The 26630-nt window shown below is 45.2% G+C and overlaps 1 protein-coding gene and 1 pseudogene across 7 annotated transcripts in view; one reads left to right on the forward strand and one right to left on the reverse strand.

The window, feature by feature from the left end:
* Window positions 1–18442, forward strand: part of ME3 (malic enzyme 3) — a 178851-nt gene extending 160409 nt beyond the window's left edge. For 4 of the 7 annotated variants that reach the window (XM_044752381.2, XM_014867991.3, XM_044752382.2 and 1 more), the window contains exons 9-15: window positions 10212–10309; window positions 10612–10725; window positions 11888–11993; window positions 12597–12739; window positions 13295–13468; window positions 16717–16815; window positions 18205–18442. In XM_044752381.2, the coding sequence (XP_044608316.1) occupies window positions 10212–10309; window positions 10612–10725; window positions 11888–11993; window positions 12597–12739; window positions 13295–13468; window positions 16717–16815; window positions 18205–18366 (896 nt within the window). In that variant the 3' untranslated portion in view covers window positions 18367–18442. The remainder of the gene's footprint in view (window positions 1–10211; window positions 10310–10611; window positions 10726–11887; window positions 11994–12596; window positions 12740–13294; window positions 13469–16716; window positions 16816–18204) is intronic. The other 3 variants (XM_044752383.2, XM_070490504.1, XM_070490505.1) reach the window with 1 other exon arrangement.
* A 6801-nt stretch (window positions 18443–25243) lies between these two features.
* Window positions 25244–26032, reverse strand: LOC106848224 (protein tyrosine phosphatase type IVA 1 pseudogene; annotated as a pseudogene).
* Between the last annotated feature and the right edge of the window lie 598 nt (window positions 26033–26630).

Consider the following 26630-nt stretch of genomic DNA (forward strand, 5'->3'; position numbering starts at 1 on the left):
GCTCTCCTCCTCTTTCCCATTCACGACTCTGATTCCCACTGTCTACAGACCTGAAGATGAGGTCCAGAGAGGGGAAGGGCTTGCCCACATCACTAGCTGGTTAGTGATGGACCAGAATCCTGTGATATGTATTCTTATTGTTAAGTGGGCAATTAGAAGACTGGTGAGGAATTCCAGGACTAATGGGGCAACATAGAAGATGAAGTTCATGCTAGAATTGTCCTCCTTTACCTCCAAATGCAAAGTAAAGAGAAATTAAACATAAAACTACATAGCCGTGCTCAAAAGTAGAAAAGGAACACCTGTATGCACAGAATTGGAGAGGGTTGGGAGAAAGGGAGGGAGGGAGCAATTACAGTGGTAGACACCAAAACCATGCCACGTGGGTTGGCTGGGGACAGGCCTAGTCCACCTGAGCAGGACCCGTGGTCAGAATCTGCCTGGGACCCCACACGTGGTGGGGCCTGGGACTAGGCTGCCCACATGAAAACGAGGCGGGCCACGCTGCCTGCTCTGAACACCAGCCCAGCCTCACGTCCGCGATGTGACTAAAGGCTTCAGGATCCCCCCAAACTGAACTCCAAGAGGACAGGGCCATGCTTGGTACTGAGCAGGAACTTGGGCACATGATTTGAACCGTGTCCCAGCCATCCTGCTGTGTCCCTTCTCCCCATCCCCAACCCAGCCCCAGCTTAGACTCAGGAGCTGCCGCAGGCTGGTTCCTGGTGAGCGGGGATGCGGATGCAGACTCATCGATAGCAGCCTCCTCAGGCATTTTGGAAAAGACATAGGCTCAGGTGACTTCTGTTGTTTCAGCTGTGACCAGGTGAGCATCGCTGATCTCAGGGGAGGAGAGAGAGACCTGGAAGGGGAACAACAAGAGGAATGGTCACGCTGAAGGACAGGCAGTTGTGTCCTCCCAAAGGAGCCAGGTCCAGGATGCTGCTGGCCGAGTGCCCATGCACCCCCAGCCACCACCACTAGCTGCCCACATGGTGTGTGACTGGGCACAGAGCTCAAAAGGGTTCCTCCACCCCATCAGCCTTCCATAGACCTGCATTGCCCCCAAGCCGTGTCACATCCTTGGGGCCAGAGGGCCGGTCAGGGTATGTGTGGTATGTCAGGCCATCATCACCCCTCATACTTTCAAGTTTTCATTTGTAAGCCAGAGTGCTTAACAGTCAGAGATGGGATTGAGACAAGCCTAGGTCTGAATCCCCACTTTCCGCTTTGTGGCTTTGGCCAAGTGGCTTAAACCCTCACAGCCTTCTTTTCTTTATCTGTAAAATGGACATAATAGTCTGATAATCAGCCAGTACCACTAGAATGACCAGGATACTTTTATAAGGCCAGCATCTATTCTGGTCAGCCGGAGCCTACACCAATTCATTAAGTGTTTCTGTCATCACCCAGGTTATGGCACCAGGTTGTTGTAAGAACTGTAGTAACACACAGGCAGGGACAAGCATGTTATAGTACTGAGTTCTAGTACCTATTACTTACACCTTTGGTGCATGTAGGCTCCCAGCACTAAGTAGGGGAGGGAGGGAGGAATGGTTGAGACCCAAGACAGAGAGACTTTGGTGACAGTGAGGAGAAGAACCAGTGTGAGCACAGGACTGGGGGAGCCTGAGAAGAAGGGAAACAGGGCCTCACTCTCCTCTCTCCACTTTCCATGTATGCCCTATTCTTTCAGCCCATTGAGTTATTCATTCTTCCATGAATTTTCTACCACCTCTGTGGTTTTGAATGTGCTGGTCCCCTTATCTAGAACACTCTTCTGCTCTTGGCTAGTTTCTCTTTGTCTTTAGGGCCTCAAGTCTCACTTCCCCCAGGTCACTGTGCCCAGAGCCAAGCCTGCTCCACGGGCACCTTAGATGATCCCAAGGCCCAGGAGTGACGTTGGGCAGTGGTCACCCACTTTGCAAAATGCTTCAAAGTTCCCCAGGGGTCAGAGGCCAGGGTAGGAAAGGGGCAGATGAGAAGGAATGGCACAGCTCTAGAGACTTTGTCCAGCTGATTTGTCCTGTTTACAAGACACCAGGGGTTATTTCCAGCTCTCAGGGGTCTGCTGCTCCCTCCTCTCACCACCACACACACTGAGCAGGGGTTCCTGGCCTTTCCATTCTCTGTCTCTCACAGTGACACGTCTCCTGGTCTCTTCACTCTGATCTCTCCCCAGCCCCTAAAACCTTCCTGCTCACTAAGTCCTGTGTTCCGAGACTGGCCTTCACCTACAGGGTGATCCCAGCCCTCAGGGTCCCAGGAGTCGTCTGATCTTGGCTTCTCTGAGCCCTCCCCCTGAGCCAGTTGCATCAGTTAAAACCCCAAAGAAGCTGAAAAGATGGTAATTATTCCCTCTGGTTTCTTCCAAATTGTGGCCAAATAGGCCTAACCCCATCTTCTCCATGGGCCAAGGACTGCCTTCTAGAGAGTCCAAGCCCTCCAGAAAATTCGCCCCCTTACACAGAAATAGGGTCAAAGTAGTCGAGAAGGCCTTTGCTTAGTATCCATGAAGGAGAACTTGAATTTTCTGAACATATATGCTGTTAACTCCCTGTGAACAAGACCGTTTTATTCATCCTTATTTATCCAAGGCCTAGCCCGGTGAAGGCCCAGAATGGGCTCACAGTACCTGCTAATGTACAGATGAATGGTGGTAATTCTGTGGATCATGAAAGCAATCCTGGCCTTGCAGTAGACAAGGTCCACTCCCCCTATGGCCCCAGGCCTCCAAAGCCACCTGGGCCAGACCCTGACTCGGTCTACCTCCTGTCCTTCTCACTGCCTGGGACAGCAGCCTCTCCTCACCTGATAAACACCTAGTTCTTTCCCTTTTCTCCAGTAATGTGTTGTTCAGCATGGAAACTCCTTTAACTTAGTCACATGTGTCTATTAAAAGCAGAATAGAGTCTACACTTTCAGCTTGTCCTTTTGTGCTACTTCCTGAGCCTACAGCCTCAGTTTGCAGGAAATGTAATTATGGAAAGCTCCCTCTGAAAAGGAAAACTTATTTTTTTCTCATAGTGAGTGAGGAACACCAGTCATGCTTTTGGCTGCCCATGGTATTTATGGACACAAGTCATGTTTCAACCCATCCCTGGACATCTGGGCTTCTCCAGGTGGTTACCTCCAGAAAGCTAAGCAGCTTCCTTCCTCTCCATTTTTAAATTCCTAACACATTACCCAAGAGCCCCCAGTATAAGAGGTTGATGGAGAGAACTTCATTTGCCAAACTTTGTAATACAGGGTTTAAGAACTGCTGTTTTTCCTCTTGAGTTCCGGTCTGTAGTTAGGGTAATTTGCCACTTCAGAGGATGGCCTCAGAGGAAGAGGCCAGAAAAAGACCATGAAGAAGTAGCCAGCAAGTAGCCAGTGAGTATGGGCTTCCGAAGCCAGGTGCAGAGACAATTTCCCAAAGGAAAGAATGAGCAACAGTCTCAAATGTTGCTGAGAGGTCAAGGAAGAGGAGAGCTGAGGACTGACCACTGAATTTTGCAAGGTGGAGGCATTGGTGGCTTTGACGAGAGGTAGGGACAGTCACTTGATCAGACTGGGTTTCAGGGAGACCAAGAGGAAAGGAAATGGAGGCCATGAGTATATTCAGCTCTTGAGAAGAGTTTGGCTATAAAGGGAAGTACGAAATATGATGGGAACTACATAGGATGAAAAGAAGGCTTTTTAAAGATTGGGGCTGTAGGACATGTTTGCATGCTGATGGCAGTGACCCAGTTGAGAGGGAGAAGGGGAGAACGCAGGAAAAGGGGGAGAGAATTGCAAGACAAATTCCCTGAGCTGGCAAAAATGATGGGATCCAGCACATACCTGGAGGCGGCTTTGGCTGGGAACAGGGACGGTTTACTGATGGTAACAGGAGGAAAGGCAAAGTAGATGAACATGGAGGCAGGGTTCACCGACTGGGTGTGAGAGGATCCAGAAGTTCTCTCCTGATTGTTTCCATTTTCTTTGAAACTCACTTTCCACTTCTGAAAGGGGGAAAAAACAGGAGCTCAGTAGCACTTACTTCATAGAGTTGTGAAGATTAAATGAGCAAGTGCAGGTAAACACACACATAGCACGGAGCCAAGGTCACAATGAGAGCAATCAATAGCAGTGGCTCTTGTATCCTTTCATTGAAATTTTCTTTCCTATCAGATTTCCCATTGTTTTGTGTTCTCCACCCCTTCCAGAGTCACAGCTGAACATTTACGTCCACTGCCTAAGTTTACTTCCCTCTACCTCCACCACCATCCACCCCACGGTTCTGCCCCAGGGAAACCCCATAATGCGTCTCCTGCTGCCTTCAACTCCAGAGTCAGGAAAGGCTATCTGAGCTGCACAAGACTGTGAAGGAGTAAAGCAGCACCCCACTTTTCCCTGCTTTGCTTCCAACTGGGTGACTGATAGGGGCAAACCACTGCCTCTCTCTGACCTCAGTTTCCTCATCTGTACTATTGTTGGATGTCATGCTCTGCAGTCCCCATCCAGCACTGAATTTCTACAGGTAAACCCAGTTACTCAGCCTGCTAGTTCTAACCTCAGAAGATATTTGACACCCAAGAAGGATAAAACCCATCACCAAGAGTGTGCTGTCTTGGGGAGCTTCTCAAATATCTTTGGCACCATCTGGTGGCGTATGCTTGGTGCGTCTCCTCCTTTCAGGAGGCAGAAAGCTGCCCTGACATCCATCCGCTGAGCGGCACACGCCCTCTCTATTCAATGGAGGGAAACTCCTACTCCATCTAGAGAAGCCGTCTAGTTCAGTGCTTCTCAAACTCAGATGGGCAGATAAATTATCTGGAGATTTTTTTGAAATATAGATCCTGACTCAGTAGAACTAAAAGAAAAGTGGGTTTTGAGGGGCAGAAAGTAAAATGGATGGAGTTGTTTGTGGGGAAACAGAGAAATGGGGAGTAGCTGACATAATAAGTGGACTTCGAGGAAATGATGGACAAAGGATATTTGGGGATTTTGGAGGAGGGTCATAACATGCAATTCTCACAGCCTCTGTCAGTGATTTAATTAATTATTTAAATTACTTCTCCATGCTTTCTTGGTTATCTGCTCAATGTTTCTTCTGAATGCAGTTCAGTGCTGAGCCTGGCCCTGATAGAGCCCAGCTTTGTCAGGTCAGACAAAAAGTAGATATGGGAAGAGAAGCGGTGGTTAATGACGCGTAGGGAAAGCAGAGAATGCCTGGTGGAGGAGACCATTCAGGCTGAGTCTTAAGGAATAAAGAAGGAACTGCAGACGGTCCTATAGGTGGTGGGAACAGCATGGACAAAGCACAGAAGGGTAAAAGTACATGGCATGTTAGGAAACGATGAATAATGTGGCTCGTCCATAGAGTTCACAGAGAGATGTGAAGCTGGAGAGGTAGGTTGACAGTGATAATATACTTCTCCACACATAAACTAACAAAAAGTGTATCATGAACAACGTCTTTATAACTGTCATCAGACTCCTAATCGTTTAGTAACTTTTTTCTTTACAAAGCAGGAATGAACCTCGTCTGTTTTGTTACTAATGGTATCCTCAGTAACCTGGAGTCTGGTACATAACTGTTGCTCAATAAATAACGAAATGCAACGATTTACAGACAATGACCTCTGACTACTGACTGTGTTACAGTGATTTGTGCCCAAGCCTTGGTAAACTGGGAGATCCCTGAGTGCAGGGACCAGCTTGATTTATTTCTCTCTTCTGCAGCGCCCAGCATGGTGCTTGGCACCTGGTAGGCTGTGAGTAACACACACTGAGCTCCTTGGAGACCCTCAGAAGGGTGTTAGGAAGCCCCAGTAGTCCTCAGCCCTGGCTCTGGGACCCTGCTGACATGCCAGCAGTCCCTCCAGGCCATGGCTGTGTGAAGACAGGAGAGCTTATACCCCATCTTCTGGGGAGTGTGTTCCTGCCTCGGGTCCTACCTTCTGATGTCCACAATAATGAACATGTACTTATTAGGCTCCAAGTGTTTGCTGTGCCCTCTATCCTGGCCTAATACATGGCCTCTAAGCCTGGCACAAATCCAACCCATGTTCTAGGAGAAGCCCCCATCCCAGAGCCAGCAAAAAGAAACCCCCTGGACAACTGGAAACAAGAAATATAGAATATTTACTATAGTCCTGCCCTGCAATCATTGGTGTTTTGTAGTTCCTTCCAGATTCTGTGTGTGTATTTTGTTACAATTAGAATCAGGAGCTGTAATGTTCTCTTCCTTCCAGCTAACTCAATGAAGCATAGTTTAGGGGTGAAAAGCACACACCCTAGAGCCTGATTCCCTGCGTTCAATTCTCTCTCTGTTATATGATCACGGACAACTCAGCAAACTGCTCTGTGCCTCATTTTCCCAGTCTGTCAAATGAGGATGATAATAGTGAGGATTGAATTTAAAAACTGTCTTTAGGTTAAGACATCTAAAGCACTTAGAACAATGTCAGATGTTAGTGACTAACTTCATAGCATTTTCTATGCTGCTACATCGTCTTCAGGATGATCGTCTTTAATGGCTGCAATATAGTCTACTGAGTGTCTACACTGGCCAATCCATGAAACCATTACTCTCATGTTAGATGTTTAAGTTATTTCCAGTCATTCTGTGGTATAAATAACACTGTCATAAATATCCTAGGACATATATTTAGGATTTTTCCATGCATAGATTCCCAGAAGTAGAAGCATGAGGTCAAAGGGCAAAAACATGTTATGCCTTTGGTCTCTACTAGGAAATTATTTTCCAAAAAGAGTTGTAGCCCTTTAAAATGCAATGTATGCTGGAAGATTTTACTTTTCACTCTCCCTCACCAGCCTCAGATAACATCAGTTTATTTAATTTGTGCAACTCTAACAAGCCATAAATGGTCCCAATATAATTTCCTTTTCTTTGACCATCATGGAGCTTCGCATTGCCTGTTGTGATTAGTTTATTGTGAACTCTATCAGTCAGGGTCTGCACCAGTTGCTTTAACAGAGAAAACTTGATATAAAGAATTGTTAATTAGGTATTAAAGAATTAAAAAGTCAAAAAGAAACACTAAGGATCTGCCACCACCCCAAGGATGGGGGAACAGAGGGAAGACAAGGGGGTGACTGGCTAGTGCTGGTTAGTTTGTAAGTGATGGACAAACTGCAGACTGATTCAACTGCTGCTTCTGGAATAAACTTCTGCTGTAAAGGAGAAAAACTAAGGCTCTGGGATTGCCAGAGTTAGCACAAAGGGGAAAAAAAAACACAGGCTACCCAGTTAAATTTGAATTTCAGATAAAAAGTAATTTTTTAGAATAAATATGCTAATATTGCATGGGACATACTTATACTAAAAGGATTATTCGTTGTTTACCTAAAATTCTAATTTAACTAAGTGTTCTACGTTTTACCCAGCCCTCTCACAAGGCAGTATTGGTGCTGGAAAAAAAATGTTCTTTCCCTCTTCTGTTAGCCTTTCAGTCTCCCTCTGGCGCCCCCTATTGGCAGAACCCAGCATAGAGCCAGTTGGCAAAACTGAAAAGTGGTTTGTAGACAAAGCAGAGCAAAGAAGGGTGGGTTTGAAGCTGAGAAACAATTACTCAGTCCTTGACGCGGACCACCCTTTGGCTCTTCAGCATCCATACACACCATTCTACACATTAGCACTTCCAGACAACAGCAAAAACAACTCTAACAAAATGCTTAATAAAATGAAGACATTCTCACCTCCCGGAAATGGGGAGAGGCAAAGTCTCACCAGTCATTTAATTCGTCTCTGGAAGATGTCACACTAGCCATCTCTGGGTAGGGTTAACTACTCTTAAAATTCAGTTACAGTCACATTTGAAAATTCTGTTACCTGAAGACTAAATTGTAGAATTGACCTCAACAAACATATCAAATATTAAGGAGAAAGGAGAAGAAATTAGCTAATGTATACCATTATATATAATCACATAACAATCAAGGAAAAAACTATGCATGGCTGCTGCATCCTCGTTTCTAAAACAGGTCATGAGGCCGTTGCTGATGTTTATTAATTTCTTCCTCAACCTCCCATTCCGTGTTTTCTTGTCCTCAGACAGGACCTCAGCTGGCCAGGGTTCTTTACCTGGTAGGATGACCCAAACCTTTATTTCTGAAGGATCTGAATCCTCAGTAGTCCTGCCTCTCTTTATTGCAGTAGTAGTTCCTCCTGTTTACCAGTGAACATGGAAGTACTAAGACAGACCTCAGAGGGTCCCCTGGGCTCAGGTACAGTCCTCCCTGCCTCCAGCTCCCCCATGGTCATCAGGATGAATAGCCACAGCCAGTAAAATAACTGTCTTCTTTGCCCCCTGGTTTTGTGGCATAAAGAGCACCAAATACACAGGTGGCCATCTTAACTCCCAATTCAATAGAACCGTGTTGTGAACTCTAAGGGAAGCATTTGTCTCTTGGGGACCAAGACCTCCAGTCCAGAGAGCACAAAGTTGAACACACAGGAAGCAAAAATTCTGCAAGTGAGTTATTAGGTGAAGCGGTGAGAGGAGCCACTCTCACTTCAACCCTTGATTTCCAGACCCATGTATTCTGGTCTTCAGAGAAAGAATACAGTGTATTATTTGCTAAATCAAATCATATATTGCATCCTGTAGGATAGAACCTCACCATCTCTGCAGGGTGTTACCTCAACTAAGTCTTCAGTAGGCCATTCTACTGATCTGTTAGGCCAGCTCCTCCTGGGTGGTGGAGTACCTGTTAAGACCAGTCAATTCCAGGGGCATGAGCCTATTGCTGCACTTCTATTACTGTGAAATTAATTCCTTGGTTAGAAGCCTTGTTGTCTGGAATATATCAGGATGGTGAATAGGCATTCCAAACATCCACAGATGGCGGCGCTGGCAGAGCATTAGAGACAGGGAAAGAAAATCCATATCCAGACCATGTGTTCCCTCCAGTGAGGACAGGTCTCTTTCTTGTCTATAATGGAAGGAGTCCAATGTAGTCATCCTGCTGCCAGGCAGATAGTCCTCCCAAAGATGGTGTTGTATCAGTAGCTCAACACTGGTCTCTGCTGTTGACAGGTTAGTCATTGAGCAGTAGTAGTAGCAGATCAGCCTTGATGAGAGGAAGTCCATGCATAGCCTCCATCCCTGCCACTATGGCTACTTTGTATATAAACCCATTGACCAAACCCTGGGTGGGGCTCGGGAAAGATGCTTACTGACATACACAGGACATGCCATTGTGTCCACCTGATCCTTGAGAACCTGTTCTCCTTATGCCCTTTAGTGAGCTTTCATATGGGGCACAAATATCTTCACTCTGTACCTATTCCAAGGAGTCCATCTATATACCCCTTCCCCAGACTTTCTCATCACCAATCTTACTATTTTGGTCTTTCTAATTCCCTAACCATCCAGCCATTAGCATTAGCAACTGCCCATGAATCAGTGTAGATCTAGTCATCTCTAGGACCAAAGTGGAAACTTTGAGGTCATGTCCATTGAGAAGATTTCCCTCACTGTTACCCGTTAGGGCTACCTTTCATTTGGGGCTCTGAAGCTGCAACCATACACTTCTAGTTGGTGCCAGCATATCATTAAGAATAAGCTGTAAACCAAGCCCAAGTTATTTTCCCCTTGCTCAGCTTGTCATAAAGAATTCCAAGTGAGGCTTTAGGTACGAATTGAGGGAGAGGAAGTCATGCAGTGGACGAATGTCAAACAAATCTGAGCCACCTGTTCATGCAACTTACTTGTACGTTCTGGACATGCTCAAGCCATTTGATGACGGTTTGCTACTGGGAACATCCAATCTTATAACTTGATGGATAAGACAGCCAGCTCAGATCACATGATCATTTAACGTCTCCTGGTTAGTTGGTGGCTTCATTTTTATATGTTTTTTATCCATTTATCCCTTAAACAAATCATTCTATGAGGCTCATACTTCTTTTTGGATTCCATTATATGTGTCCTTGTTATTTCATTTATGAATCATGGTGGTAGCAGCACCTGACTCTCTGATCCTCTCTTCCAGGGTCGAGCAACAATCCAGGAGCTGTTTTTCAAAATAACAGTTACCTGCAGAAGAGTGCATGCATTTGCTTCACAACCTGCATGCCTATAGGCTTGACCTCTCTAAGCGCTAAGGAAAATTCCTTGTTCCACCACAGTTTCTAGGTGTGGGGAACTCTGCCAAGGGTCTTCTCTTGGGAGCTGGGAGCCAGTGCCAGAGGCTGATCTCAGTCCACTCTGTTGCAGGCACAGCCTCCGTCGCTGTGGCAGGGATCCTGGCTGCTCTGCGAATCACCAAGAACAAGCTCTCCAATCATGTGTTTGTTTTCCAAGGTGCAGGTGAGGTAGGTGCCATCAGGGGCTCTCTACTGTTGTTCCAGTAGGCAAATAAGAATAAGTAGAGGGCCATCAAGGAGGGGAGGTGTTCTTAGGGTTCTGAGAAGAGGAAGAAATACAAGTGCATTGTGATAATTTCAGCTGCCTGGGCCCCAACATCTGGGTGTCTCAAGGCAAAGACTTAACTGGGCCTCCTGAGAGTGGGGGTAGGGGGGTGATAAAGAGAATAAAAGATCTTGGTAAAGTATCTTATAAATGCTGAGCAGCTATTTGCCCTATGCCTAAACATCCATCGTATGCTACCTCCCAGGCAGCCATGGGCATCGCCCACCTCCTTGTCATGGCCCTGGAGAAACAAGGCGTATCCAAGGCAGAGGCCACGAGGAAGATCTGGATGGTGGACTCCAAGGGCCTCATCGTCAAGGTACTGTCAATCTGGAGACCTGGAGGTTTCCTGACACCCACAACTATTGGAACTGGACTACAAGAGGTCTCCAAGGGGCAAACTGCTCAGACAGAATAGAGAGTAAAAGGAGGGCAATGTCCTGACCTCCAAAGCAAAAGACTCATCCCAAAGTAGCCTTAATTGCTCTTGTCCAGAAGCTTTGACTATGCCTGCAAGTGTGTGTCTGTGTGCCCCTTCCAGCCTTATCACCCACCACTGCCTGCCTTGCACTAACCTCCAGCCATATGGGTTGTGGCTGTCCAAAAGTAACATGCTCTATTCCACATCTTTGCATATCTTGTTCCTCTACCTGAAATGCCCTTCTCTTTTTCACACGCCCACTCAAACCCGTCCGTTTCCTCCTTATCTTCTGATTGAGCTCAAATGTTACCTTGTCCAAGAACCTTTCTCTGGGCATCTAGGTCTCAATTAATTCCTTGCATCCGTGCTCACATAGCGCACCACCCCCCCACGTACATTACATCACACTTACCACATTGTAGGGCAGTTGCCCCTTTACTTTTCCATCTTCCCAGTGGGCTATAGTCTTGATGTCAATGCTTGGTACATGGTACTTACGTTAATTACAAACATAATTAATGTTTGAGGTGTGAGTGAAAGAATGAACGAGAGAGAAACAGTCCACCTTCTGACCAGAATGTGGTGAGGGGCACAATCAGATGACCTCTTCCCTTAGGACTTCACTCAGAGCTCCATGTTTTAATTCCTCAAATTCCACTCACATAGAATGTCAGTGAGAGATGAAAAAGATGACAGAGGTAGGAATGGGGGAAGTATGTGGGGCCATTGACCAAGAATAGCAGAGACCCCTCAGTAGAATCCGACCTTCCTATTGTTCCATGTACAGCCAGATTACCACTGGAAGGAACTGGGGCCTGGAGATTCCTCCTTCCACCCCAGGCCATTCCAGAGCATAATCCAGCCACAGGTAGAGGCTGCCAGAGGCTGCCAGAGGCTGCCACACTTCTCAGTTGCCCACCTTTCAACATCATTTGGCTCACCCCTTTGAACTCATCCCTACCCAAAGATCTCTCAAAGCTAACGTTTCACTCTGGTTCTCATGAGGCCAGCTGACCCAAAGGAGTCATCAGAGATGATGATGTTCTTCCTTTCCCTGCAGGGGAGGACCCACCTGAACCATGAGAAGGAGATGTTTGCCCAGGACCATCCTGAAGTAAACTCCCTGGAGGAGGTGGTGAGGCTGGTGAAGCCCACAGCCATCATAGGTAGGAGGAGAGAGATGGCCCACTGCCCAGCCCAGCTAACCCTCTTGACTTGCAGGTGGAGACAGGCTCAGCAAGGAGGCATGAGTAACCCATGGAAACACAGCTCTTTCCCCTATCCCATATCCAATTCAATGCCACAAACTCTTATTGAGTGACTGCTATATAAAAACCACAGAATGAAGGCACCACGTTGGGGCTTAGTGATGCAAAATTATACAGTGCAGTGGCAAAGCTCAGCGCTGGTCTCTAACCAAGATGAAATGAGCACGCCTCCCTAAAGGTGGGAACCCTGGCATCTCTCCCTGTACTGGAGGAGCAGCCCACTTGAAAGGACAATGCCCAGGAATGCCTTCACAGGTTCATCTTAACTGGGTAGGGACCTGATGTGGACCAGTGCTCCCTTAGGGATTAAGAGGAAGTCTCAGCCAACTCAAGCAGGAAGACCCTTTTCTCTTCTGCTCCCTCCACCCCTCTGTCAGACGCCATCCCCATGACTCCTGAATCTTTCACGTTGCACCTAGTTCCCCACCACCATCACCTCCAGAAGAGGAATGGGTTGTTTATAAAGAGTAGGCATCCCCACTACCCCCCTTTTCCCTGTAGGTGTTGCCGCCATCGCAGGAGCCTTCACGGAGCAGATTCTGAGGGACATGGCCTCCTTCCACGAGCGCCCTATCATCTTTGCCCTGAGCAACCCCACCAGCAAGGCTGAGTGCACGGCTGAGAAGTGCTACCGGGTCACTGAGGTCAGCGGGGAGTCCTTCCTTCCCCAGGCTGAGCGGACATAGTAACAATAACTATGAGTAACCCTATGAGGGTGAAAAAAATCCCCACATCACTGACGAGCAAACTGAGGCTCAGAAAGACGGAGTAATTGGCTAAGGTCACGTAGCTAATGAGGAGTGGAGCTGGCCCTCAAACCTAGGTCTGGGGCCAAAGCCTAAGCTTTTGCCGTTGCACTATACTGCTCAAAGTTCCCTAATAACATAAAGCTTGGACCAGAACCCAAGACACTTGCAGACTCTAGGCCACTTGCAGACCTGTCATGTCCTGGTTTGGCCCTCTCAAGACGTGGCAGCTAAAAAAGACACAGCTTCACCTTTCAGTGGTTTCTTGACTGCCTGGTAACTCAGTGGGGCTAAGCTTTCTGGTCAAGTGAACAAGTGCAGTGCGCTCAGTACAATGCTGAGCATCTGGGAGAGGATGAAGAAGGGTCCAACATTTGGGAGATAAGACTAGGCCAGCATTGCTGCCCCAAACCAATCTCCAAGCTCCATCTCTGGTTTCCTTCCTGCCTCCAGGGCCGAGGGATCTTTGCCAGTGGAAGTCCTTTTAAGAGCGTGACTCTGGAAGATGGCAGGACCTTCATTCCCGGGCAGGGAAACAACGCCTATGTGTTCCCTGGAGTGGCTCTGGGGGTCATCGCTGGCGGGATCCGGCACATTCCAGACGAGATCTTCCTCCTGACAGCAGAGGTATCACTGTCCCTGCTCCCTTGCGTGCTCCCAATAGGGCCTGTGATCTACAGCAGGTCCTACGCTGGGCCTCCAAAAATTCCTCCCCTTGTCTTTTATATCCACCTGCCCCCAACCCTAGCAGTGGATCCCCAAAATGCGTGAACCTCAAACTTCTGTCAGGATCACCTTGAGGCTTGAACTTTTCTCAAAACACATATGGTGTTTAAGGGAGGATAGGGAATAGTCAATGCGAGGGGGTGTTGGCAGTGAGGGGACATACCTCGTACTGCTCCCTGCCTCCCAGCAGTGCCCATCTAGATGCCTAGAACAAGGGAGATGCCACCAAAGCCACCTGAAACTGTGGGCTTGTGGACCATGACAGGCAATGGATTCTTCCAGCCATTGGTCTTGGCCACGTCACCAGGGTAACTGGTAGCAGAATAAGCCCCACTAGGGCAGCTTTCTGTAAGGAAGGAGGTGGGTTGGGTGTCTCGTTTGCCTGCTCTGAACACCTGGATCTTGAGCACAGTGGGGCTGTGGGGATGCACCTGCTCCAGGTACCTCACTGGAAAAGCTCCCGGAAGGGCTCTCTACTGGACACAATGAAAACAATGAAAGAATTCAGTAAGAATGACAGGCTACATTCATAATATTGGCTACTAATAATAACAGTTACGGTGGCTGACATTTATCAAGTGCTGACTGAATGCCAGGCACTTCACATTTACCCCCACTCTGAGGAAAGTGAGGCATAGAAATGTTTCTGTCGGTAGGTTAAGCTAATCAAAGCCGTATACTTTGATATTAAATATATTTATCCCCAGTGAGCTCCAAAGGCTCTTCTGTGATTTCTGACATCCATCTGCATTTCACCCTCACCGTGGCACTGGTGGGAGGCCCAAACCAGCAAGACACGGCAATGGCTTCCATGCAGCCCTATCCAGCCCCGCTTCTGTGTGTCCCACAAGGACCTGCCTCATGCACCATGTTCCTTCTTACCACTTCTTGGTCTGAGCACAGCTTCAAAAGTCCATACATTAATGTCTCCTGGAGGTTTTTCAGTCTCCCCCAAGCCATGGGCGTACTAGCTGTAGCTTTGTGCCATGGTTCTCTGTCCTTCTTGTTTGAGTATTCTGTGTTTGTATTTCTTCTCATTGCTATGATGGGTGGTAGCCTTGTCTTGTGGCCGTTGGCAGAGCTGTTGAAAACCCCATTGGATGGGAAGAGTCACTTCCTGCTTGGAGTCGGCCAGTGCTGGAGTCTCCCTGTGTAACCCCTAGAGAAATCCGCACCCACCCTGCAATGCAGTGGGACAGTTCAGCTCTATCATTTTGTGAACACTGTCCATAACTACACAGGAACCTCTCCTCAGTCTACTTATTAATCACCTGCTGTGAGCAGGACAAGGCCTCTCCCCTCTAGGTCTTCAAAGACCTGACAAGTTACGTTTCTGAAAAGCGTGCTTTTAGTTAAGACAATTTAAGTTGAATCTGATTTTCCTATGGAAAAAAATAATATAGGTTTTAGGAGATTTACACGCACTATCTCATTTCACCTTGACAACTCTGTAAAATAGGTCTAGTGATTATCCCTAGGTTGTAGACATGGAAAGTGAGGCAGAGAGAGTTTAAGTAATTTGCTCAAGCTCACTGGGCTTGTGTGACAGCACCAAGATGGCCCCAAGCAATGAGACTCCAACCTGCAACCGAGCATTACCAGCACCCACTATCTTAGAAGTGACCACACGTACCACGATATATCTCTTCACTCTTCACCATAACCTTTCTAGTTGCAGATCTAGCCGTGGAAATGCTGCTTCCTCTAAGCAGTCCATCTTCTAGACCTCCACAAAGAGAATCCTTAGAAACATGGAGCAGGCCAAGTCTCCTTCCTAATTTCAGGCCTTTGTGTGGCTCCCCGGTGCTTACAGGACAAAGTCCAAACTCCTTCACTCAGTTTCCCTACAAGGCACTTCATCACTGGGCCCTCCTTTCTGCTCTAGCCTCACTGTTAGCCTCCCTCTACCATCAGCCTAGCCAGTGTTCTTTTTCAATCTCGCACTCTCTTGCTCTCTTACCTCTGAGAATTTGAGTGTGCTATTCCTTCTCCCCTTTTCAAGTAACTCCTACTTTGTCCTTCGGGTACTAGCTTATGTCACTTCTTCTGGGAAGCCTTTCCTGTACACAGCATACTGGGCCCTGCCTCCTCTATGTCTATATGTCCCATCTCCTTGCACTCACTTCACTATATTGGACTTGTAATAGTTTAATTGTCCCCTGACACCAGTCTCCAGGATGGAAAAGACTATGGCTTCTCCACCAGGGATCCTCAGCACCCAGCACAGAGCCTAGCATGTCATGGAGTTCAGTGAATGCTGACTGACTGAATGCAAAGGAGAGATGGGAGCATGAGAATGAGGCAGTGGAGAGGGAAGCCCCTTCCCTGACGTCTGCCAAACTCTGAGGCGAGACCAACTCCTTTGCCTTGTCCACCCTCAGACACACAGTTCTCAGAGAGCACCAGTGACTTTTCCCAAATTTAAATTTGACACAAGAAGATTGAGTGGGAGTAGATTCAGAGGCACCACATTAAAGAGGCTGTTCTGCAAGGCTGGCTGAGCACCAGTGCCTGAAGCTGGAAGATGAGGCTTGCAGGAGAGAGCTGGCCCTCAGAGACAGGCTCTGAACCAGGGAGGGGAGCTGTGGGAGCTGCTGTTCCCAGGAAGATGTGCTTAGGGCATTTATTCGGATAAGCCATAAGCCCTTTTGTGATGTCACTCCCTGGAGGAGAAGCCTGTCCTCAGATGGGACCAGGACTAGAAGGGAGAGCTCCAGGAGCCCTGAATACAGAAAGATAAGATGGCACCCAGGATGTTAGTAAGCATGTGGGAGAGCCTGGAACTCAGGAAGTGAGGAACTCAGGGATTCTTATGCAACAGGCTAGACCAGCCAAGGGAGATCCCAGAGTCTGCTTTGCAAGCCATGAGTTTATTTATCTTGGTCTTAATTATTTTCCTTTAGGATTCAGAGAGCCTCATGTTGTTTTAAGCCTCACCCAGTCAGTCTCACAGTACAGAAAGAATGTGTCTTTGCTTAAACCCAAGCATTAAGCCCCTCTGGGGCCACATGGTGGCAGAGACAACAGTGGGAACCACACTGAGTGGCCACCTACGAGGGTTGAGGTGAGACTCTGGGGTAATTGGTTGGGCTTGTTCTGGGAAGGCAGAAACTCAGCTTAGTCTCTCGGTTCTCTCTCTCTCTTCCCAGCAAATTGCCCAGGAGGTCTCTGAGCAGCATCTGTCCCAAGGGAGACTGTACCCACCACTCAGCACCATCCGAGATGTGTCTTTGAGAATCGCCATCAAAGTAAGGGGGATGCTACCCCCTGTAATATGGGTAGTGAGGCTCATCGACCTTCTCTCTCTGTGACTTTAGGAGGGCTAGGGAATGGCAGCTATGGAGACATCCTTAGCTCCTTGGGCTGCACGACATGCAACCCAGAGGCTGGGTGACAATGCCCACTCAGGCCAGTTTTGGGAAAACTCCTGGATTTCCCCTAAAACATCAGGCATAAAGGTCACCAAAGTCCATAGTTTTGTGGTCCAGAATGTGGGTGGAATTTTTAAAAACTGAATCATAAGTGCCCATTTATACAGAAAGGTCAGCTTGCATAGCATCATGGAAAGAGCTCAGGCTCTGAGGTCCCGGGTCTGCCAGTCAGCAGCAGAGTCACCTGGAGCCAGTCACTTCACATCCCTGAACTTCAGTTTCCTCCTTTTCCAAAGAGACCAGTAATTCCTCTCTCCCGGAGCTCTGGAGAAGATCAAAAGGGAACAGTGTGAAAGCTCCACACTCAGTGCCTTTCTGGCCAGAATAAGATGTTCATTCCTTCCTTCTCTTTCATAATGACTGGGCCATGGGGTGATCAGATTCATGGAATATTCCCAGTGAAAATGTCACCCTAGAGACAATGCAGAGATGATGTGTTTTCAAAGAATCAGAATGTGGTGCAATGAAGACTGGCCCAAGATTGATAATTGTTGAATCTAGATGATGAACACATGAAGGTTTATTATACTGTTATTTCTATTAGTATATGTGCTTTACATTTTCTATAATAAGTTTTTAAAATAATTTCAGAAAATGCATTGCACAACAGCACGCACTCCCCATGAGTTGTACAGGGCAGGATTCAGAATCAGCCCTTGAGACCAACAGTCCAGCTCATAGTCCAGCTCCACCCTGTCCAGTTCCTTCCTTTGTGGGATATTTAGATTCATGCTCTTCTGAAGCCAAATCTAATACCCAGAGAACAATGTCCAGGCTGTTTTTCCATTCAGCCCACATTTAGAGGGGAGAAAAATAGCAAGTATTGAGCACTTTTGCCTGTTACTTAATTTTATCCTCACATCACTCCAGAGAGAGGTCTCATTACCCCCACTTTACAGATGAAGAAACTGAGGCTCAACAAGGATAATGTCACTGCTGAGCATTCGGAGGCAGTTAGAAGCAGAGGTAGACTCTAGTCTGAGGGCTCCTGACCCTTGCCCAGTGTTTATTCCACTGTTTCACAGCTTCCTATCTAGGCCGGAAGCTCAAAATCCTTCCTATCCAGTGGCTCCATGGGCCACAACTCATGAGAGGAACACATCTAGTTCTTTGGGATATATTCCCCTTCTACAGGCTCCCAAGCAAGGGCCTTTAGGCAGCTTCCTCCTTAAATCCAGTTCCTCAGCCAACCATGTTTTTCCCTAGGTCCTTGACTTCGCGTACAAACACAACCTGGCCTCCTACTACCCGGAGCCCAAGGACAAGGAGGCTTTTGTAAGATCCCTGGTCTACACTCCAGACTATGACTCCTTTACGCTGGACAGCTACACTTGGCCCAAGGAAGCCATGAATGTTCAGACGATCTGACACAGTCTCAGAGGCTGGTGTGGAGCTGGATGAAGCCCAGAGTAATACTGACAATATAAATGGGTTCCAAAATGGCCATCCTTGTCACTGTGTTTTTCCTTTGAACTTTCTGGTGTGAGTGGAGATGCCCAGGCATACAGTGAATGAGAGCGTTGTCCCCAAAGGCCCTGAGAGTTCGCTTTTCTATAGCCCTCCTCTGACTTCCTTCCCAAGATCTCTTCATCTGTTGATTGCCAACTATTGGCTAGACCTTGTGGGGAATCTAGAATCTTGCCTAGAATTCTGCCTTCACAGAGCTCAGGGTTTAGTGGAGGAGATGAGATGTGGACACAATTCATTTTACCACAAGGGAGAAAGTGGTAAGTTCATGAAAGAAGTGCAGATAAAGGTCAAGGGTGCTCCGAGAAGGGAGAGGGTACTTCCCATGAAGACAAAAGAGAAGGCCTCAGGGGGAGCAGTGTTTGCACTGAGTCTCAAGAGTGAAGGATGGGTAGGGGTCATGGGAAAATGAGGAATATGAGGGTAGTCACTGGCCAGAAAGTGTGGCCCACCCATCAGGGCCTTCAATCCCAGTGGAGGAATACACACCCTTGAAGACTCAGATGGGTGCGGGGGCTGAGTGGCTGGAAGCAGCTCACTAGCTAGTCAAAATGGTCACTGCCCTGTGGGTTGTTGAGTATCGGGCATTCTTTTTTGGTTATTACTAAAAGGAAAACCAGAGAAATGTGGGTGGGGAGGGTCAGCAAGCCAAGAAGTGAGGAGGAAGAGAGGCAATGAGAAGAACAGCATGGGGAGTTGTAGGAAAGGCTTGATTTCATTTTCCTGGCTCTTGGAACCCTCTCTGTCTTCCACCCTTCACTGTCTGAAGTAATTCAGCAAACCAGAGCAGCTTTCTTCTAGAATGGTGTCAGTCTGTCCTAGGTGTTTCTTAGATCGAGTTTAGCTATAGTCTTCACCTCCCTTGTGTCCAGCAGAGCCCACACCAGGGGATGGGGTGGGGGAGACAAGCCTGCAGGCTCTGCAATCAAAGACTCTGCTAAATTGCTACGACCTATTGGGATGGCAGCTTCCAACCTCTAGTTTCATTGTATAACACAGGAAACAATACACCATGCTTATGGACCTACAGCTGTCCACCCCTGCTGCCAGCTCAGCCTCAGGATCCCCACTGCCCAAAATGAATAGATCCTATATGGCCACCTCTCAGAGCCAGGCCAGGTGGACTTTTGGGCACCTAGGAGAGTAATTAGCAGAGACACCAGTCACCCCTTGCCCAGGTCTTATTCTTCCAACATCTGCGTCCTTCCTTCCTTCCAAGAATATCCCGAGAAAGCATTCCTGTACTTATAAGTCCTGGGCTCACAGAGAATGAAAAACTCTTCAGAAGAGGATTTGAAGAGTGAAGCTGGAATCTGAACACCAGGGAACCTTTTACACTATCTTTTCTACATGCTGTCCCACAACTTCCTCTGTACCCCAACTACACTTCCCTTATACTCAATGTATTAGAAAAGAAAAATAGTAGAGAAAAATCCATGAAACAAAAACAAGTTCTTTGAAAAGATCAACTAGATCAACAAACTTTAGGTAAACTGAACCAAGAGAAAACAAAGAAGATACAAATTACATTTCCTTTGTTCCAACCACACTGAACATCTTGCTGGCACTAATAAACCCATGACTTTCAGGCCTGTGCCCTCTACATGCTTGGTTTCCACCTGGAAAACCTTTCTCTCTGCTTCCCTGCCTTTTGTCAATTAAATCTGATAAATTTTCTGCTTTTTGCTTGGAGACATCAGTCATCTAGAGTTCAAATGCAGTTGGCTCCAAGATGTCTTCCTGGATAGTTAATAATTACATTAGAAATCAACAACAGGAAAAAAGATATGAAATATCCAACTATTTGGAAATTAAACAATACATTTCTAAATAACCCATGGTTCAAAGAAGAAATCACAAGGTAAATTATATATCTTGACTTGAATGAAAAAAATCAATGAGTTGTAGCTAAAGCAGTGCTTAAAGGCAAATTTTATAGCTTTAAATGCCTATATCAGGGAAAAAAGAAAGAAAGATCTAAAAGTAATAACATGCACTTGTTAACAAACAAGAAAAAGGAAAGCAAACAAAATCCAAAGCAAGCAAAGATTAGAGCAGAAGTCAACAGACAAGAAATTGAATTAGTAATTATAAATCTTCCTACCAAGAAAAGCGAAGGCCCAGATGCCTTCATCTGTGAATTTTATCAAAAATTCAAAGTAGAAATAATACCAATGCTTCACAAACTCTTTCAGAACATAGAGGAAGGAACACTTCCCAAATCATTCTATGATACTGGTATTACCCTAATATCAAAAACACAAGGAAAGAAACTACAGACGAATATCCTTCATGAATATAGATGCAAAATCCTAAGCAAAATATTAGCAAACCAAATCCATCAACATAAAAGAATCACACAAAATTGAATAAGTGGGATTTATCCCAGGAATATGAAGTTGTTTTAACATTTGAAAATTAATCAATGGAGTACATGATATTAATAGAATGAAGGACAAAAACCACAAGACCATGTCAATGGAGTGGAAAAAGCATTTGAAAGATATCCAGCACCTATATATGATAAAACTTTCAACAGAGTAAGAACAGAAGAGAACATCCTCAACCTGATGAACCAACAGCTAACATCATACTTAATGGGGAAAAAATGAATACTTTCTCCCTAAAATCTGGAACAAGGCAAGGATGTTATTTTCACCACTTTTGGTCAACATGGAAGGTCTAGCCAGTTAAAGAAATAAAAAGAAATTAAAGGCATCTAGATTGGAAAGGAAGAGTAAAACTGCCTTTATTCACAGATGACATAATCCTGTATGTAGAAAACGCCAAAGACTAGAATAGCATTCCCCTCTCTCTGTCTCTCTCTCTCTCTGCCTCTCTCCCTCCTAATAAATGAGTTTAGAAAGGTAATAGGATGCAAGGTCAATATACAAAAATCAATTGTATTTCTGTATACTAGCAGCAAACAATCTAGAAATAAAATTAAGAAAATTCCATTCACAATAGCATCAAAAAGAAAAAATACTTTTAGAAATATAAGAAGTGCAAGTCTTGTACACTGAACACTACTGCTAATAGAAATTAAAGACCTGTATAAATGAAGAGGTTCCATGTTCATGAATTTGAAGCCTCAGTATTGTCAAGGCTACAGTTCTCTCCAAATTATCTATAAAATCAACACTATACCTTTCAAAATCCTTGCAGGCTCTTTTTGTAGAAATTGACAGGCTGATCCTAAAATTTATATGGAAATTCAAAGGACCTAGAATAGGCAAAATTTTTGAAAAAGAACAAAATATACCACCAAATTTCAAAATTGACCATAAAGTTACAATGATCAAGACTCTGTGATTATGTAGATCAATGGACAGAATTGAGAATTCACAAATAAGTCCTTACATTTACAGTAAATTGATTTTTCAACAAATCTACCAAAATAATTCAATGGGGGAAAGGATAGTCTTTGAATAAATGATGCTGGGACAACTGGATATCCACATGCAAAAAAAAAGTGAATTTAGACATTTACTTCACACCATACACAAAAATTAACTCAAAATGGATTACCGACTTAAATGTTAGAGCTAAAACTATAAATTTTCTAGAAGAAAATATAGCAAAATAACTTTTGTCACTTATGGAAGAGAGTTCTTAGATACAATTTAAAAGCATGATTCTTAAAAGTACTGATAAATTGTACTCCGTCAAATTTTAAAACTCTTACACTTCAAAATACACCATTAAGGGGAAAAAAATGACAAGCAACATACTGGAACAGACTGTGAGAAAATATTTGAAAATTATCTATCTGATAAAAGCATTGGATCCAGAATATATAAAGAACTTTTACAAGTCAATAAGAAGACAACAAACAACTCAGTTGAAGGAAATGGGCAAAATATTTGAACCAACATATTACTAAAAAAGATATGCAAATAGCTAACAAGCACACAAAAAAGATGCTTAACATCGTTAGTCATTAGCCATATGAAAATTAAAACCACAGTGTGATACCACTTCACACTTAGAATGTCCATAATAAAAAAGACAGTAAGTGTTGGTGAAGATTGGAACCTCTTCTTCCAGCAGGACTTTGTTTCCTAAGCACTATGAGATTAAGGGAGATTTCCCTGTCTTTTAAAAGTTTTCATTCTAACTCGCCAGCCTCTCATACATAGCCCCAGAGCTCAGCAAGTATCATTTAGTATAGTGGGTGCAGCAGTTGCACCACCCAGATCCCTTTTCACGTCTGACACACACATTCCCCCAGCTGTGTTATCATCTGGAAGCTCACAGCTGCATCCCTCCCTGGGAACTGCATTTGACTGAAGGAAGATGTTTCATCCAAGGGTACGCCCTCATCCCCAGGGATAGCCTGCATCCAAGGACTGGTTGATTCATGTCCAAAGGGCAACACCCTTGCCTCAAATGGGGACATCTCTAAATGGCCATCCCAGCTTCAGAGCTCCCTTCAAGATTGGCTGAGGCCACTGTTGCAACTATATGTGTCACCATTCAACTTCTTCTGCCATATCCTAGTTCTCTTGCTCCCTCACAGGTGTTGTTGGGACAACTCCCCAGTAAACCTCCAAATGCAAACCTCAGATTCAGTATCTGTTTCCTGAGGATCTCAACTTGCAACATGTGGCGGGAACCGGTCAACCTTGTCAATTTTCCAATCTGTTGCACCAGCCCCCCATGACCATCAAAAGCTTTGCTGGGTTTCTCTTTCCCTCAGTAGAGACCCTCTGCATGGACCAAGCCTGATCCTTGGTCTGTGTCCAGAACCAGTAAATGCCCCCGGCGAACAAAATGGCCACTCACCTCAAGAGAGCACCTCCCTCTCCGGAATTCCTATCACCTAGTCCTTGTTGCTTTCATGTTGTATTTTACTAACATGTCTTTAAACATACGACTTTTGTAATTTATCCATATTTTTCTGGTTGTTGCAGGCAGGGTTTTGGGCTGCCATGATCTACTACATCCTATCCAGAAGTGGAAGTTTAGACACAGATTTTCAAAATTCCAAATGTATGGATATTATATTTTTGTTCCTAACTTAACTGAAGTCAAAGAATTTACTTGTATTATTCAAATATTTTAAAATTTGCTGAAATTTTTTTCTGTTAAATATAGTCAAATTTAATAAGATATTTCATATACTTAAAAAGAAAATGGATTCTCACTTTTGGACAATGTCCCTTATATGTTTATGGAATCAAGCTTGTTGTTTCATTCAAATGTATATCCTTAATGATTTTTGTCTCCTTGATCTGTTCCTGAAAGGATAGGAAAATTTCCCACCACTATGCTAAACTTGTCAATTTTCCTTGTAGTTCTCTCCATATTTGCTTTATATATTTTAGACCAGTGTTATTTGATGGATAAAGTTTAGAATTGTTATAAGTTCCTGATGAACTGAAAATTTTGAAACTTTATTTCCTTTATCTCTAGTAATGCCTTTGCTTATTAACACAGCTATATTATCTTGCTTAGATAATATAAGCAATTATATTTCTTCTCCTGCAATTCCTTACTTGTTTAGATGTCCAAGCTCTTGTACTAGCTGGTGAATGGTGAACACTGACAAATTATTTCCTTCATAGAACTATATTCCCAGGGGCTGGCCTGGTGGTGCAGTCGTTAAGTTCGCACATTCCGCTTCAGCGGCCCGGGGTTCACCAGTTCAGATACTGGGTGTAGACCTACCCACCACTTATCAAGCCATGCTGTTGGCAGGCGTCCCACATATAAGGTAGAGGAATATGGGCATGGATGTTAGCTCAGGGCCAGTCTTCCTCAGCAAAAAAGAGGAGGATTGGTGGCAGATGTTAGCTCAGAGCTAATCTTCCTCAAAAAAATAAAGAAAGAACTATATTCCCAGCAGTATGACTATATGGTTAAACGAACATTAATATATCTCACCATTTTTTCAATTAAATAATAAAACAAAGTATCACATATTCCAAATATTAAGTTACACAGTTCAAAAACCATATAAAATATTAGATGTCTGATGAATTCATTGGTAGAAATCCATTCTTTTTTGGTTGGGAAGACAAGAAAAAAATACCACACTTCAAACAAAAATAAGTTAATAAATAACTTCCAGTAGGTACGGCAAAGAATTAAAAGCTTTTCAGAAATTTTACAATTTAGAAATGTTTTAGCTACAAAGCATTTTCACCTTTAAAAAAAAAAGAGTTTTTCTAAATGAAAGGACCTATTGTATACACCCTGGACAAGACAAAGGCAACATTTTACTAGAATATTTCCTAGCCTCCTCCCATTTTGTCTTCAGGCCCTCCCCTCTAGGTTGCACCCCAAGTGTAAATACTAAGTTAAGTGAAAGACTTTTTTGTCTGAAGATATTACACACATGTGCTTCTGTAGAATGTGTATTTTACGTGAACTTTCAACCAGAGATTTGTGATTTTTCAAAATGGAGGTTTGCATAACAGCACAAAATGAGATTTATAGAAGTAAATCACCATAAGTCTTGGTAAGGATCCAACAAATCAGTTGTCGCACAAACCTGATGTATACTGGTAGGCATATGAGGTGGTAAACAGTAAGGAGCAGACAAATAACCATATAGGCCCTACTTGCAATGTTTGAAATGACTGAAGGAATAAACCACGTGTGGTTTAGAGTGCTGTTCATAATTCCCAGGATTTTAATTCTGTATGATACTAAAAAATACACAAGTATTATGCTGGGTATTTTGGCACCTAATCTCTCAACTTTTTACATATTGTTTCTGATGTGGGAATAGTAGTAAGCCAAACAGGTTGCAATTCGGTCAAGCTGGTGGCTTTTCAATACTGCTATGGAATCTTCGTTAGAATTGTCAGTCATGAAGCCTACATGTTGGCTAACATGTGCAGTAAACTAAGTCCTGTCTCAAGTTCCACTTTGAAAGCAACAGCATCAGGCAGCCAAGTTTTATTGAACGCAACAGTTGTTTCTATGACCCCAGGAGTCTTTGAAGCGCAGCCGCATTTTAGAACGGTATTTCTCCAAATACAAAAGTTGCTTGCTGTTAAAAGCTCCCCGCCGCTTTTGTCTTATAAACTGTACTGCATCTTCATTTTTCATCCCACCTTCAATTAATGCTAGGGCAACAAGCACTGGAGTTCTCCCAAGACCTGTAACACAGTGAACGGCAATGCAACAACCAGGTTCTTCACGAAATTTACTATTTACAAGACTTAACCAGTCATCAACAATCTGGTTAGAGGGCGATGAGCCGTCATCAAAAGGCCAATCCAGAACCTGGATGCCTTCTTTCTCCACGACAGCAGTGTCATAAGTTGCTTCACATACTCTTACTATTGTGGTAACTCCATATTCCTTAAGTTCCTCTATAAATCTGTTTAAGGTTGCACTGGTTGGATTGCGTGTAATAAGAAATCTCATGTTCCTGTATGTGACTTCCACAGGGGCTAGGCAGTTCATTGGAGCCATGTTAATTTAAAAACATACAATACGGTTACAAAAACTTTTTAAATTTTTGAATACAGAAATGATGTAAAGAAACTGAGGTCTGCTCCAATAGACTCCACTCGAAATTCTCAACGCTTTGAATATGAAACTGGGAGCAATCGGAAATGAAATGAACCCCCTAACAAGAAGCAATCCTCCAGTTCAGTAACACTGAGTCAAAGGGAAGGAAATGCAGGAGGTCGGAATTCTTGTGAAATGCTCTGATTTCAATTCTACTCGTCTGCGCACAGGACGACCGCTCGGACTGGGGCTTCCTGGTGCAGCAGCAATGGACGTCCACAGTTCACTCGTCCTCAGGAAGGTCGTGCTGTGCCTGGCAGTAATCTCCGGGGCCCTTCAGAAACTCCATCCAGGCGTGACCAAGACCACCACACAAAGGAGGCTGTTCACTCATTAAAGATTGTAGCCCAGTCATACAGCCGGTCCCCCGGCAGCGGCACAGGCGGCGGCGGCGGCAGAGTAGGGAGCGGGGGTGGTCGTCGGGGAAGAGCGGCGGCGGCGGCGCGACCCAAGGCCCCCGCGTGCGCAAGCCTCGAGAGCGCCATTCCGCGCGCGCCGAGGCGTTGTGGCGTCACAAGCCCTCTCTTTTATAGCGGCCGTGACGTGCGCTCCTCTTCACCAATCGCGGCCGGGCCAGCCGGGAACCTCAGAGCGAGGGCCCGAGGCCCGCCCCCCGGAGACGCCAGCGCGCCGGGGCC

The sequence above is a fragment of the Equus asinus genome, chromosome 20, assembly GCF_041296235.1.
Source record: "Equus asinus isolate D_3611 breed Donkey chromosome 20, EquAss-T2T_v2, whole genome shotgun sequence".
Taxonomy (NCBI): domain Eukaryota; kingdom Metazoa; phylum Chordata; class Mammalia; order Perissodactyla; family Equidae; genus Equus; species Equus asinus.